Source organism: Cheilinus undulatus, linkage group 16, assembly GCF_018320785.1.
Source record: "Cheilinus undulatus linkage group 16, ASM1832078v1, whole genome shotgun sequence".
NCBI classification, from domain to species: domain Eukaryota; kingdom Metazoa; phylum Chordata; class Actinopteri; order Labriformes; family Labridae; genus Cheilinus; species Cheilinus undulatus.
The window spans coordinates 46,127,121-46,143,993 of NC_054880.1; the positions used below are offsets into that span (position 1 = coordinate 46,127,121).

The following is a 16,873-nucleotide window of genomic DNA, read 5'->3' on the forward strand; positions in this document are numbered from 1 at the left end:
CTGTTGAGGGAAGACAAAGACAAAAACATTAGAAACATGCTAAAACAGAGAGCATAGTAACTGTAAACCATGCTAGGCATGCATATATAGCCAATAATATTGATGTAAGGACAGAGCTCGATTCAGGAACACATACTAGATTATATATGATGGATATGGCTGCACTGCCTCCCCAACAGCTTCTGTTTCACTGAAAGTCTATTGATTTGTTTCCCAGTGAACAATGCTGGCTAGAGTTTTGTATGCATTCACCTACCTCTTTCTCTAGAGCTTTGTTGTGAAAGAACAATGAGATCCTCTGGATGTCTTCAGACTTCAGCCACTGTCTGCACACACAGTTGAAACAGACTTAGATTACGATCAGAAAGAAGTACCAGGCTCAGCTTCCTCTCTGTGCTTTAATGAGCTAGTTTCTCATGTAGGAATAATGTATGAATATTACTCATTTTTACAATTACATTCACAAGGGTTCTAAGAAAAACTAACCATATCTGCTAGAAATATGTCCACTGTAACTATTACATAAATCAATATTCTGTGTGTGTTCAACACAAGTTCTAATATCTGTTTTCTATATTGAAATTGGCCATCTTATACACCAGTGCAGGCAATTAATCGTTAAAATCCCTGGGCATGAGCTGTCATGACTCCTAGTGCAGCCACCATCACCCACTGTGCTAACGACCTGGCTCTAATATTGATTGAGTAATGCTAGCGGCTGCTCTGAAGCAAATAACAGGTTAGGATTCACAGCGATACAGACCAGTGTCATGTTCTGCAATTAAAGAAACAGGAAACAGCCATTTACTGTCAAAGAAAATAAACGTACAGAGTGCTGGTTTGATTAAAAAGCCTCCTCGTTTAGAGACAAGTGACCAGTGGTGGACAGTAACTAAGTAAATTTACTTAAGTACAGTTTTTGGGTATTTGTACTTGAGTTTTACTTTTTGGGGAGAGAAGCAAATATCGTACTTTTTACTCCATAGACCAGTGTTACTCAACCAAAGAGCCAAACTGTGGAAAAACACATCTGTAAGAGCCACAGTCGAAGTGGTGACAAGTGGCAATTAAAATAAGTTACAGGTAGCAAAAATGGTCAAAAAGCAGCAAACACTGAAAGAAACATGGCAAAATTGGGATTGGAAGTGACCTAAAAATAAGTTAAAGGTGGCAACAATGGGCCAAAAGTGGCAAAAACCAGAAAAAAACAGCTAAAATGGGAAATAAGTGGCAAAAATAGGAAAAAAGGGGCAAACACTGGGAGAAAAAGCGGCAAAAACGTGACAAAAAATTGGTGAAAAGTAACTAAAATGGGTAAAAATCAGAAAAAATGTGGGAAAATGGGGATTAAGTGGCATTTAACTGCAAAAGGCAGCTTCAAAGCTGGGTGAAAAGGGACAAAAAGAAGACGTTAAAATGGGCTAAAAGTGGCAAACACTGGGAGAAAAGTGGCAAAAATGGGTGAGAAGTGGGAAAAACATGGTAAAAAATGAGTGAAAAGTGACTAAAATGGGCAAAAAGGCAAAAAAGGTGGGAAAATGGGCATAAAGCGTGAAAGAGTGGCAAAGTGGGAAATAAGTGGCATTTTTTCGCAGCTTAAATAGGCGAAAAGTGGAAAAAAGGGGGCAAAACATGGCAAAAAGCAGGATAAAAGTGTCAAAAACAAGTGGCTAAAAGCAGTAAAAATTGAATTAAAGTAGCAAAAAAATGCAAGTAAAGGCAATAATTTGACAGTTAAAGCCTACTGTGCAAGTGTGGGAAACAAACTGATTAATGTGACTTGCAATGGATAATTTCTGAGGTCAAAGTTTCCCTTTTTAACGTTTTCAGGGGGAATAATGTTCCAAATTTAGACATAAAAAGAGCCACAAATCATCACAAAAGAGCCACATGTTGAGTATGACTGCCATAGACCTTCTCGTTACTCACTACTTTTTCTGAGAACAGTCTGATTAGCCAGATAATAAACTCTGTTTGTGTGGTTTGTCTGCATGGAGTTGCCGTACCTGTGCTATGTTGCACATCTCCAAAGCAGATCAATGCTACTGACGGCTACAGCAGAGAAGGACAATGATTCTCCACCAGAGCAGCCATGCTCTTATCTTAAACCCATGCTTGAGGTTTATGTGAGGAAAATGTTCGCACACAAACTTCATCACAGCTTACAAAAATATGCTGTTAATCAGTTGGTTTATTCAACTGAGTTAATGTTCTGGCACTTGTTATTTTTTGCAGTATTTGCACTTTATAGGACAGTCGTCACCAACCTTTTTTCCTAGTCTTAAAATTGGGTTCAAATCCCTTTTGTTAGAAACAAAAATAAAATGGGTTAAAAATGGCTAAAATAGTTTAATATTGGCAAAAAATGGTGGAAAAAGTGATAAAATTGGATCTTAGAAGTAGTGGAAATTGGTTAGAAGTGGCAAAAATGTGATAAAATTGGCATAAAATAAGCAGAAACTGGTAGAAATTGGTTAAACTGGCAAAAATGAGCATATTAAATAGTGAAATTTGGTTGAAATGGGTGTAAAATGTGGTAAAAAGTGGTTAATAAAGGCAAAATGGGTCAACAGAGGCAACAATAGGTGAAATTGGTTTAGAAGTGGCAAAAACAGGCAGAAAAAAAGTGTTGGAAAGGGTTTGAAATGGAAAAAAATGGGTTTTAAGTGGCAAAAATGTGTTAAAATTGGCAAAATTGGTGGGAAAAAGTGATAAAAATGGGTAAAAAACTAGCAAAATTGGTGTAAAGTGGCAACAGTGTAATTTAAAAAATATTCTTAGTATTTTTAGGGCATCTTGCAACCCCCTCTCAGTGTCTTGCGACCCCCATGGGGGTCCCGACCCCAACGCTGAGAACCACTGCCCTAAAGAGACAGTGGTTTTAACAAAAGATTAATGTTAAATGTGTGAGATATTTTCCACATACTTCTGTGAGTTGATGCCATCGATAGTCCGAATCATTCGCTCATTAAGTTCCTCCTCAAACCTCCTCCGCTGAGATTTGGACCTGTGTTCAAAGGACAGATTTAAAGTGCTAACATGTTTAAGGATTTTAAACTTGGATGATAAATTTTGGCTTACCTTTCCCGTCTCTGAAAGTGGTACTGCCCCATCGGGACATCCTGAAACAGGAATCAGACCGTTAAACTTTTGAGGTTTGATGTCTGTGTGTGAGAGGGACTTCTGCACAGGACTCACAGTTGTGTTGATCTTGCCATTGTCAGTAGTCATGCTGTCTCTATGGTGGAGGTTGGCAAACGGCTTGGCAGCACCCCAGGACTCCAGGTACCGTGTCATCCTGACAGACGCCCTCATCTTCCCGCCGTCCAGAGAGGGACGTGAGCGCAGGCCCAGCAGAGGGCTGTGTCTCTCAGTCTGAGGAACCAACAGAGAGGACATGGGTAGTCCCTGATATTCCTCTGTGGGCTAAATGACGTCCTACACAGACTGTCACACTGTTTACATGCAGACATGATGGGATACGAAACACAGGGGGGTATCAAACTGAGCCAAAATACACTATATTGCCAAAAGTATTCACTCACCCATCCAAATAATGTAAATCAAGTGTTCCAATCACTTCCATGTCCACAGGTGTATAAAATCATCACCTAGGCATGCAGACTGTTTCTACAAACATTAGTGAAAGAATGGCTCGCTCTCAGGAGCTCAGTGAATTCCAGCGTGGTACTGTGATAGGATGCCACCTGTGCAACAAGTCCAGTGGTGAAATTTCCTGGCTCCTAAATATTCCACAGTCAACTGTCAGTGGGATTATAACAAAGTGGAAGTCATTGGGAATGACAGCAACTCAGCCACCAAGTGGTAGACCACGTAAAATGATGGAGTGGGGTCAGTGGATGCTGAGGTCATAGTGCACAGAGGTGGCCAGCTTTCTGCAGAGTCAATGGCAACAGACCTCCAAACTTCATGTGGCCTTCAGATTAGCTCAAGAACAGTGGTAGAGAGCTTCATGGAATGGGTTTCCATGGTAACAGCTGCATCCAGGCCATACATCACCAAGTGCAATGCAAAGAGTGGGATGCAGTGGTGTAAAGCACGCCACCACTGGACTCTAGAGCAGGGGAGACGCCTTCTCTGGAGTGACCAATCACGCTTCTCCATCTGGCAATCTGATGGACCAGTCTGGGTTTGGTGGTTGCCAGGAGAACGGTACTTGTCTGACTGCATTGTGCCAAGTGTAAAGTTTGGTGGAGGGGGGATTATGGTGTGGGCTTGCTCTTCAGGAGCTGGGCTTGGCTCCTCAGTTCCAGTCAAAGGAACTCTGAATGCTTCAGCATACCAAGAGATTCTGGACAATTCCATGCTCCCAACTTTGTGGGAACAGTTTGGGGATGGCCCCTTCCTGTTCCAACATGACTGTGCACCAGAGCACAAAGCAAGGTCCATAAAGACATGGAGGAGAGAGTTTGGTGTGGATCAACTTGACTGGCCTGCACAGAGTCCTGACCTCAACCCCACAGAACACCTTTGGGATGAATTAGAGCAGAGACTGAGAGCCAGGCCTTCTGGTCCAACATCAGTGTGTGACCTCACAAATGTGCTTCTGGAAGAATGGTGAAAAATTCCCATAAACACACTCCTAAACCTTGTGGAAAGCCTTCCCAGAAGAGTTGAAGCTGTTATAGCTGCAAAGGGTGGACCAACGTCATATTAAACCCTATGGATTAAGAATGGGATGTCACTGAATTCATATGTGAGTCAAGGCAGGTGAGCGAATACTTTTGGCAATATAGTGTATGTGTGTCTTTGCCAACTAATGTATGGTTTATGTTATTTGGTTTATGTTGTGCTACTTCTATTTGTGAGGTTCTGTGTGCATTTGTACATGTGTAGCATCAACCTGCTGAGAGACTGAGGGATGTAAAATTAACATTTGGCTATTTTCAGGAAGCTTGGGAGCTTAAAATTACAGGTAATAACAGGGGACATGGGTATGGAAGCATAGAATGGAATTAGCTAATACTGATGGCCAAATCTCCATAGCAACCTCTGCCATCAGTGAATGAATGTGTGAGTGAAAGAGTGCTTTGAACTAAAGTCCATTTACCATTTACTCTGGGAGCCTGGTTTCCACATGAAGTGCTAAATGTACTTTCATCTGAAAACAGCAACAGTCCAGTCCTTTCAGTCCTTAGTCAGGTAAGACATGGTGGCTCTTGAAGCACTGACTCCAGCCCCTGTCCACTCCTTGTGAGCTTTGTTTCATCCCTGCTGCTTGTGCTCCTTTAGAGTCACCTTTCCATGAATGTGCATGGATCCAGCACTCTGTGAACAACCAGCTTCTTTAGCAGTGACCTTCTGTGGCTTACCCTCCACAAGGAGGGTGTCAGTGACTGTCTTCTAGACATTTGTCCAGTCTGCAGTCTTCCCCATGATTGTGTAGCCTACTGATCCAGACTGAGAGACCATTTAAAGCACGGGTGTCGAACTCAAGGTCCGGGGGCCAAATGCGGCTCACAGTGCAGGTTTATCCGGCCAGCAAGATCATGCCATATCTTAATATGAAACTGGCTCAGCGGAATGAGGTCTGCAGACTTCCTCCAGTATAGAAATGTAAATTTAACCTTAAAGATCTAAAATCGATCCTTGTTAAGTTATAAAAAATCTGAAAAGTAGAGAGTAGAAATAATAAGATTAAAAGTCAGGAATGAGGGGAAGAAATTAATTTATTTTCATTTCATATTTTCATTTTGCATTCCATGATTATTACTGAAACTTAGGATTTTGCCTTTTTAATTCATATTTTGACCTTTTAAATTCTTAATTTTGACCTTTTCTTTCATATTGTGACCTTTTAGATTCACAATTTTTCAATTTAAACCCTATCTTGACCTTTTAAACTCCTAATTTTGACTTTTAATCCCATATTTTCACTTTTTAAACTCCTGATTGGGGATTTTTTCTCACATTTTGATCTTTAAGAGTCACAGTTTTGAATTTTATATTCTATTTTGACCTTTAAACCGATGATTTTAACTCTCTATCTCATATGTTTGCCTTTTAAAACCTTATTTTGACTTTTCATTTTATATTTTGACCTTAAGTACTTATAAAGTTGACTTTTTATCTCAGATTTTGATCCTTTAAACTCTTTTTAAAAATTTATTTATGAAGCATTTATTTGACATGGACACACATTAACAGTGATACTGTGATATTTAATCATTTTTACTTTTTTATTTAGAAATCTTAAAATCATTTATCATCACTATTGAATTTCCCCTATAATTCATTGCCTGTGTAAACAAGGTTGACAGTTTTGGGTAAACTCTTTTTTAAATTTATTTTTGGGCCTTTTATGCCTTTATTTGCTAGAGGAAGGACAGTGGATGGACTTGGAAACAGGGAAGAGAGTGGGGAGAGACATGGGGCAAAGGGCCACAGGCTGGATTTGAACCTGAGCCACCCGCGTACATGGGTAGCGCCTTAAAACGACCACCTGCGCTCCCTAGTTTTGGTTTAAATCTTGACCCTGTTGGGCCCTCAGGTTAGACCTAAATTCAGATTTTGGCCCCTGCTGTGATTGAGTTTGACACCCCTGATTTAAAGGCTCAGGAAACCTTTGCAGGTGCTTGGGGTCAATCACCATGAGTCTCCAATATTCAGCTTTTTCACAATATTCTCATTTTCTGAGATCTGAATTCTGAGTGTTCATTAGCAGAATCTAATTACTGAAATAAACCAGCCTTTTTAAGATATTCTGATTTATTGAGATGCACCTGTCACAGCTTAGAACACGACAAGCATGAGTGTGCTACTTTCTACTTATGTAACTTTCTGCATAGACAAACCCTGATTTTTACCCAAGCTGAACAGCCATTAATGCTCAAACTAAGTGGGTGTAAAGTGTAAATGACTTGCTTCTGTGGGAACAGTGGTCAACTGACAGCTCTTGAAGTCTGTCATCATTCTGAGCTGCTGGAAATACTTTTGGAGAATGAAGCTGTTCTCCGTTTTTCCTGGCATGCATGCTGAGAGCTTCTCTCTGACAAATACAGCACCACTTCACTGCTGACAGAAACACTGTCCTCTATTAAGACACACAGAAATCATGCTTCGGCTCTCTCCATTCAAGCAAAAGGAGATAAGGAAAATGTAGCTGTGTTGGTAGGAGGATTTTTCTATCTCAATTCTCTCTGTGAATTATTTAAATTGCTGAAAAAGACAGATGTTGTGACTCACCACAAATGGCCCATAGCCCTACAGGAGCTGAAATAGAAAACTGTCCATAATGTCGGTGTTCATTTCCTGCAGCTGTACTCAGCAGCTCTGACAGGGACAATCAATGTCAATGACAGCAGAAATGACACCTTCTGCGCCCCATGCTCCATATTTGGCCTCGATCCATTCAATGCTACTTCAAAATCCACAACACATCCACAGCCCTTCTCTGATGTCTGATTGGACTATTACAAACAAACCGAGACATACAGTTTCATCTAGTCATATGTTCCAAGAAGGTTTTGTTGTAAAAGACACAGGTCAGAAAATACATTTTTAAATGAAGCTTTATCAGAGCTTCATAGATACTGCAATGGCGAGAGAGCTAGGAAAGCCAATACCTACCTGAGGGACTCAAGCTCACTTACAGGTTCAGGGCAAAAAGCAAGCTGCTCACATCCTCCATCACTGAGCTCCAGTACACCGATGACAACGCCTTAGTTGCTCACTCGGAAGCCTACTGACTCCTGGGAAATCAACATCAAGAAAACTCAGATCCTTTACCAACCAGTTCCTGACACACCCTCCCAGGCCCCAACAATTTGAGTGGACAACAGCCCTCTTGAAAATGTAGATCAGTTCCCCGAACTTGGCAGCCTTCTTTCCACAAGAGCTGTCATTGATGCGGAAATCCACCACCGCATAGGGTGTGCCAGCGCAGCATCTGCCAGGCTGAGGGAAGGCCGAGACCAAACTCCTGGTCTACCAAGCTGTAGTTCTGCCTAGTGCCCTGCACGGGTCTATTACCTGGGCCCGAGTCTGGCCCTGGCCCAAGGGGGTGGAGCCCTGGCCCGGCTTGGTCCAACAGGTTTTCAGAATTATCAGGCCTGAACCCGTATCAAGACTTTTTTATCCATGTGCAATGCAGCAGCGCAACGCAACAGCTAACCTGCATATCGCAGCAATTGTAGGCCTATTAACAAATAAACACTTCTATTCTACAGTAGAACTATTAATCAAATAACAAGTCTGAACATGGCGACGTCCAATTCAACAACAGTAAGCTGCTTAACATGGCAAAGTCCCCCGTTCTCTAAACACCACAAGAAGAACAGTCTGTTTACTTGGCATCATGCAGAAAAAGAAAAGCCAGTGCAGGGCTCTAGTTCTGCCCACTCTTCTCTAAGGGGCTGATAGCTGGACCGCCTACAGCAGACATCTTAAAGCCCTAAAGTAGTACCTGCAGCGATGTCTCCGCAAGATCCTCAGGATCAGCTTGGAGGCTAGGCGAACCAACATCAGTGTCTTGGAGGAAGCCAACGTTCCCAGCATTACTACAACCATCATAAGACACCAGCTGTGATGGACAGGCCATGTCATCCGTACGCCCAACAACCGCCTTCTAAAACAGATGTTGTACGGCCAACTGAATGAAGGACAGTGCACCCAAGGAGGGCAGAAGAAGTGATAGAAAGACAACATCAAAACCCACTTTAAAAAAATGCCGCCTCAGCCTCAACGACTGGGAGGATGCTGCCCTTAATCGAGACATGTAGAGTAGGATGGTCCATGAGGGTACAGCACAGTAAAAGGAGGACCTCCACTGTGCCAAAGAAGCAAAGAGGCAACAGATGAAGCAGAGATCCACCACCAAAAAGGCTCCTCAAACCACAACCACCACCACGATGACACCCACCCACATATGCCACCACTGCAGCAGTTTGTGGATCTATAGGATCAGCCTTCATAGCCACCTGAGGACCCACAAATGACCAGACCAACCGGCAGGAGGACAATCATACTCGCTTCGAGTGATCGCCAATGAATGGTGAGAGAGCTAGGCACAGCGGGAGTCCCTCAATCAGGCTGCACTGGCGCCACTGATCCTGGCACCACCTCTTAACACCTCTGTTACTACTTCCAAGGCCAGCACAGAAAGAGGATCACTTCACCCCCCATAATGCCTCTGTGATGTTCCCAGTGGAGGTGAAATGTCACAGGGGCATAAGTCTCACGGCCCTGACCGGCTCTGTGAATTGGGCTTAAGTCTGTATTTAGGTGCTTCTCTGTGTTCATGTCTGAAATGATGCAGCGCAGACACAGAGTGCTGTTAAACAGAAAGATTACCACATGCAGCTTGAAGATGCCGGCACATCTTCACTTAAAATTTCAAGGGTGGGCGCATCTTGGCCAAGTAACGGAGGGATTAGGGAGGCAGAGGACTGAAAAACATGTTTTTTCTTTGCCAAGTGAATGAGTCCTAACACAGACTGGCTCAGTAGCAGGAAGAAGGAACACCACTTCAAACAGAATCCTACAAAAAACATGGCTGACTCTACACCTGCAGGAATGCTGCTCATTTGAGAACATAATGCCATTGCTTCATTGCCTTTAACCTTTTTCTCTTAAACTTGATACTGTCAGAAATGTTTAGCTGCCTACTTTGCTCTTGGCAGGATGAAAAAGTAGCGTGGGATCCTTTGTGCTAACCTGACCTGCAAATCGAAAACTTTGGAAGGCAGTAGTGCTGAAAATAGACCCTTATGGTTCTGCATTTAGGCTCATTATGTCATCCTGAGCCATAGCAGGACAAACAGCCATATGTGTAAATATTTCAACATAAACCTCTTCATTTTTAGTCATTCCATCAATATTTCAAACAGGTTATTTTGCTCAAAGATGTAAAGCTTTAGATCATGAAGTGATACGGATTTATCCACCTGAAAAACTGCAGCATGATCATTAGCAACAGAGCAACCAATGAACTAAAACGCTATACAAACAGCTGTAGCCACAAACAAGCATTATTCTTCACCAGTTCATTATATCAGTGGTTCTCAACCTTGGGTTGGGACCCCCTTGGGGGTCACGAGGCACTGAGAGGGGTCTCCAGATGCCTTAAAAAAAAAACTAAGAATATGTTTTAAAAAACAGTGTTGCCATTTTACACCAATTTGACCAACCTTCAACCCTTTTTCATCACTTTTTAACACCAAATTTGCCAATTTTAGCACGTTTGCCACTTAAAACCCATTTTTTGTCAATTTTAAACCCTTTCCACCACTTTTTTTTCTTCCTGATTTTGTCACTTCTGAACCAATTCTTGCCACTTTCTGCTTATTGTTGCCTCATTATTGCCACTATTAACCACTTTTTGCACCCCATTTTGCCCATTTTAACCACAGCTATCCCATTTTTGCCATTTTATATTAATTTTTCATCCCAGTCCACCTAATTTTTTGTAATTTTTTGCACTTTCAGCCACTTTTTAATCCACTTTTACCACTTTTTGTGCCCGTTCTTGCCAATTTAATCAATTTTTGGTTACTTTTTGGACACTTTTATCTAATTTTTGCCACTTTTACCCCTTTTAGGTTCTTTAAAAATCCAATTTCAACACCTTTTCCACCATTTTTTTGCCATTATTCACTAATTAAGCTATTTTTTACCCAATCTAAATATGTTATAACTAAAGTTATTTCATTTTAAGCTTAACTTCCCAATAGACCATGATGTTGCTGACCTCCATGGGCCCCCAGTTTGGCTGGATCCCAGACACCTCCCCCTTTACCCCTCCTTATGGACGGCCTTGTCTCCACATGACTATTCTAAAATGTGCATGGCTGGGTTCAACCATAAAAAAGTATACTTGCTTCTTTGGTAAGAGTGGTTATTTTTCAGGTTAAAGCTCTCCATTTATCCCCCCTTATTGGCGGTCTTGTCTCCATATGACTATTCCAGATTGTGTTCAACAGCCTTCAGGTACAGAGAGGGTCCCTGGTCTCTGCACCTTTATTTTGGGGGTCCTGGGCTGAAAAGGTTGAGAACCACTGCATTATATGGGTAGTAAAGGTACATGCATTCATACAGAGATTTTATGTACGGTGCATATATATAGTTGCAATATAGATTGTTCAACCCCCATTGCAAATCCAGTTTATTGTAAAGATTTACAGACTTTCACCTGTTTGCAATGAACAAATCAAACAAAAGCAATTAAAATAGCTCACAAGTGGTTTCCCCAAATTCAACTGAAAATGTAGCTTATACTGACTTTCCAGTTATTCAACCCCTGAACAGAATCCCTCACAACGGCTCAAATATGCAAACAAGTGTTATTCAAGAACAACTGACAACTGTTGGAGGCAGAGTTCACCAGTTCAAAGTCACAGGCAAGATGGTTCCACTACCTGGACGGGCCAGAAAAAGGAAGCTATCAATAGCTACTTTCACACTGTCTCTCTTTTCTGTCTCTGTTACGCCTTCGCTCCTCAACGCCGTTCTGTATGAAAGCAACTGTTCCGCAATGGGGGGTCGATCTCGCCCCACCTCTGATCCGGATCGAGAGGTAGTATCAGAGCCGTAACAGACTTTTCTGCAACAAGTCTGAAAGGACGTCATGGCATTCTGCAACGGCGATTTTGTGCTGCTGTCTCCATAAACGGGAGATTTAAAAACCAGTGTGGTTCAATCGAGTGGCATTTTATCAGAGAAAACAACAGCAGTCATTCAAAGAATAATGTGGATTAACTGGAGAGACTGCGAGGTTAGAGAGCTGATCACACTCTGTACATGAGAGGAGAGAGCAGACACATCTCTGCTCACAGCAGCGTCCGAAAAGTTGATGTGTTCAAGTGAGCTCGGTACTCTGAAGTTTCCAACCTCCGACCTAAATACGTGCGCTGTGACACTGCTTAAAGTCGAACCTCCAACTCAGAAACATGGAGGAAAAAAAGGCTATTGGATCTAATCGATCAAAATTAATGTTCATGTTATTTTCCCTGTATTTCATTGAGAAAATACAAAGTTTTGAACCAAGAAATCCAGAGTTCCGAGTTTCATTGAAAGCAGCAGCTGGGGCAGCGGCTGCCATCTGATTACGGGACACCGGGGTGTGTGTGTAAGCTCGGGCGTGCACGGCTCTGTTGCACCTTTGTTTGAATTGCTCATTACAGAACAGAGACAGGCATTCCTTTTCACTGTTATTGCAGAATCTCTGAGTACAAACGTCTGATGGCTGCAACCAGATATCTGAGAAGGCAGGCTGTGAAAAACCCTGCAAAAGACCTCCAACAAAACTTGGGACTGAGGTTTCAGTGGGTACAGTACTGAACGTAGACGGTTTCAATGCCAGAACTCCTAGAGGTACACAACCACTGACCCAAAAGACCAAAAAAAGTAAGCTCCAATGTTCTCAAAATCATAGAATTAAGTCACACAGGTTTTGAGATTCTGTTCTTTGGAGCCATTAAACAAAGCTAGAACTTTCTGGCCTGATGGGTCAGCAGCGTGCTGGAGGAGGAAGAATGAAGCAGATGCTGAAAAGAAAACTGAGCTCACAGTTAAGCATGGTGGTGGCTCAGTGATGCTCTAGGGCTGCTTTGCATCCTCTGGAAGTGGAAACCTGCAGTGCGTGGAAGGACAGATGGATTCATTGGAGTACCAGGAAATCTACGAAGAAACGTCATGCCGTCCGTAAGGAAACTAAAGCTGGGGCCTCATTGGACCTTCCAACAGGACAGTGAACCCAAGCATACCTCAGATTCCACCAAGGCTTGGTTGCAGAAGAAGTCCTGGAAGATTCTACAACGGCCATCACAGTCGCCTGACTTGAACCCCGTAGAAAATCCCTGGTGGGATTTGAAGAAGCAGCATGCAGACCCAAGAATATTACTGAACTGGAGGCCATTGCACATGAAGACTGGGCTAAGATTCCTCAGGAACGCTGCCAGGAGCTGGTGTCTGGATATGGTTCTCGTTTGCAGCAGGTCAAAGAAGCTAAAGGTTTGCTCTCCATGAAGGGGCTGAATACTTTTGAGACCAGAAGAAGTCAGTATAAGCTGCATTTTCAGTTGAATTTGGGGAAACCACTTGAAGCAGTCATTGTGTTGAGCTATTTAAATTACTTTTGTTTGATTTTTTTTTCATTGCAAACAGCCGACAGCCTGTAAATATTTTCAATTTACCTGATTTGCAATGAGGTTGAATAATTTTGATTGCGACTGTAATTACTATATACACTATAAACTGGACTGCCAAAGAAATTCTATTAAAATTGCCCATTATTTAGAAAAGCCCAGCCCACATCCTCCGCTCTTTAATGTGTTAGAAGACCCCCATCTCTGCCTGCATGTGAGGGATGGTTTCCAACCTTGGGGTTGATGACCAGGTAGGTGACGACTCCATGTTCTTTCAAGTAAGAGTCTCGGCTCTGCCCGTTTCCAGGTTCCACTTTATACGAGCCCTTCAAATGCTCTAACGTCACTGAAGAGATGTGCACCCTCCTGGAGATGAGACAGGAAGCAACAAGAGGACAGATAATAGGAGGTTAAGAGCTTGCAGCGGCGTTTACTTTCCAGCTGTAAAACATGAACCTACCACTTTCAGATTCCTGGTTTGTTTGTTAACCATACAGAAAGGTTTGATGGGGATGAGAATGTCTGTTTTCACTGGACATATTTTCATACCTTTCACCAGGCAACAGGAGACAAACCATTAGCAGCACAGTGAGACAACATGCTGCAACCGCAGCTCTGGTTTCCAGAATGAAATACACATAACTGCCCAATAACAATTTTCCCATGTTTGTTACAGGTCGGCAAACCTAATAGTCACAACAAGGCAGGCTCAGACTACACAACAGCTCCATGTCAGGCTATGGGAGTACAATCTTGCTGTCTTGGCTGACAGCCTGGCCACACTATAAGGGTGATCCTCATCGCTAATTTATGCTGACGTCAGGGTGTCCAACTAGACAACGATGTAAGAACATTTCTGTCATGCTAGTGTTGTTGAATCATGGTCTTGGGGCGTCTTGGATGTGTCACATTACAGTACAATTTGTTGTTCCCGACGTTCTAAATCAGACCTGAGTTTTCTGGCAGAATCCCTGTAGTCTGAGCCGGCCTTTAAATGTAGAGCTGATTGGTCAAATATGGTGTCTATGATTGTCTAAGATGTTTACATGGGTTTTAATAAGAACACTGGACAATAGCCTACATGCCTGTTCTAACCCTGTGCCTGTTCTTCCTTAGGATAAACTACACGGGACAAACTCACAGGTTTTCATGAGTGAACTTGTTTCCAGATAATTGATGACTGAACTTGTTCTTGGTGCTGCTGCTCCACAGTATTTCTTCCTTAGAAACATCAAGATATTTTGTGTTACAGGAGTGTTTTATTGGGGTTTAGAATACGAAATCAATTTTAATAAATTTAACTGATATTGATGGGATGTTTTTTTTAGTTTGTGTTGGCTGAGACTTTATGCTAAATACTGCTGATTCATGATCCATTTAGATAACCCTTGCTGTCTGGACCACATGTGATAACTGTGTTATCATGATGTTAGATAAATGTGCTGCTGGGAAATCACTATGTAGCATCTCAGTGAAAAGAGGGCAGCATTTATGTAGAATGAATCCCATGAAAACCTACTGTACAAATAAATTTACATCTCAGTCTTTGAAAAAAAAGCAGACTTTTACCAAGGAAAAGCCTAAAATACTGCTTTTATGAGCCACACCCATTTGGCCACATCCATTTCCTGAGTGGGGCGGAGTCAGGCAGCTCAGTAAGATTTAACCCTCAGGCATCACCAGGGACATTTTTGTTCATTTGGACAAATTTTTCCTCTTTCTCTGCTCACCATTTTGGCTGTGTTAGTCCATATGTAACTAAAATCTAAAATCAGTCCTGGGTATGTGAAACATTAACCAAAAAATGGCTTTGATGCATTATTAGTTTTCATGTAGCATCTGATTTAAAATTTAATACCCTTTCAAGTAGCTTTTGGACAAAAACGTCCCATTGACTCCCATTCAAACCACATTTTTTGATCTCATAGCCACTGTGTAATATAATCACGCATTCTATAATATTATGGTGTCATTATTGAGAAAAATAGTCAAATTTGTCATTTTTACTGTTCACCACTAAAATCAGCCATTTCCCCATTATAGGCCTATGGATGAAAAGCCTGTCATTTCATTCGTTTGTGTGCTTGTGTTAGTGTTATTGAGCCTATTAGGCAATTTTAGATAGTGTTTGTATGTGTGCATGTGTGCATATGTATGTGTGCGTGCTCTCCATCAGACTGACTAAAATTGTCCTCCAGGATTTTCATATATTTTGCTGCATTTAAATGACCCTCTACCTTCACAAGCCTTCCAGGGCCGGCTTCTGAGAAGCATCCCCACAGCATGATGCTGCCACCACCATGCTCCACAGTGGGGATGGTGTGTTTGTGGTGATGTCAGTGTTTGGCATCTTGTCTGATGGTCTAAAAGCTCCATTCTGGTCTCATCAGACCAAAGAACTTTCTTCCTCTTGACCATGGAGTCTCCCAAGGTCCTTTAGGTGAACTCTAGTCCAGATTGAATCTGAGTTTTCTTCAACAGTGTCTTTCTCTTTGCCACTCTCCCATAAAGCTCTGACTGGTGAAGAACCCGGCCAACAGTTGTTGTCTGCAGAGTCTCTCCATCTCAGCTGCTGAAGTTTGGAACTCCTTCAGAGTAGTCATAGCTGTCTTGGTGTCCTCTCTCACTAGTCTCCTTCTTGCACACTCACATATCAACATCTTTGTTATTTATTAGAATTCACTTATCCTGTGTTCTTGTTTTTGAGTTTAATGTTATTTTCTCACATATTTCTATTCAAGTTTGCTTGTTCATGCATTTATTATTTGTATTTATTTGTTATTAATATTTTAATTTATTGTTGTTATTATAATTTAATGTTATCAGTACCTGTATTCGCAATCAGCAATGTACTTTGCTAACTAACATGGGAAGTGGGAGGGCTGAGGAGGCGTTCAAGTGATTCATGGACATATCAACATACTCAGTTATCAACCTATTATTCCATGTTTCTGCTTAATGTCCTAAAAATTGAATAAAAAGATTTGGGAAAAAAAAATTATGTTTTCACTTTGACATTAAAGAGGGTTTTTGGGTTAAAAAAAGTCAAATTATACAGACTTTGGTTGATCTATAAAATCATTAAAAACATCCAAGGGGGTGAACACTTTTTTATAGGCACTGCATGTATCTTACTGTGGTTTCCACCAAGAGTAAAACCATGAAATGACTGTTTTTTAGGGGTGAAAAAGTCTCAAAACTACCTCCTTTAACCTTCACTGTCCTAAACCCAGGATGAAAAGACCACGCTGCAGGCTACTGCGACCTGTTAGGGAACTTGAAACTGCAGTTGAGTAGATGGGAACAGCTCAATATCAATAATCCCAAAGCATAGCTGCTTCTTTTGTTTGCCAATAAAATCTTGCATCTTTAAGACCTTGCAAACACATAATGCATAACCCCGTTTGAAGAACTGAAGACATCAATATCTAGTACAGGGGTTCTCAACCTTTTCAGCCCACGACCCCCAAAATAAAAGTTCCAGAGACCGGGGACCCCCACTGGACCTGAAGGTGGTTGAACACAGCTATGCACAATTAAGAACAGTCATGTGGAGACAAGGCCGTCCATGAGGGGGATAAATGGGAGAGCTTTATGGCATCAACTGGAGGTGAGGCCAGCAAAATGTTATGATGTCATTTAGCAGACACCTTTATCCAAAGTGACGTACGTTTGAGAGCAAGAACAAAAAAAGTCATGGTTCATTGTAAAGTTCAGCCTTGATATCCAGATTTTATATTTAACCTGAAAAAATAACCACTCTTATCAAA

At 41.8% G+C, this 16,873-nt stretch overlaps 1 protein-coding gene across 4 annotated transcripts in view; it reads right to left on the reverse strand.

The window, feature by feature from the left end:
• The window catches only part of adcy2b (adenylate cyclase 2b (brain)), a 124,513-nt gene that overhangs the window by 36,175 nt on the left and 71,465 nt on the right, over positions 1-16,873 (reverse strand). For all 4 annotated transcript variants that reach the window (XM_041809317.1, XM_041809319.1, XM_041809318.1 and 1 more), the window contains exons 9-13: positions 13,337-13,469; positions 3,199-3,375; positions 3,082-3,122; positions 2,927-3,007; positions 257-326 (exon numbers count right to left, since the gene is read on the reverse strand). In XM_041809317.1, the coding sequence (XP_041665251.1) occupies positions 257-326; positions 2,927-3,007; positions 3,082-3,122; positions 3,199-3,375; positions 13,337-13,469 (502 nt within the window). The remainder of the gene's footprint in view (positions 1-256; positions 327-2,926; positions 3,008-3,081; positions 3,123-3,198; positions 3,376-13,336; positions 13,470-16,873) is intronic.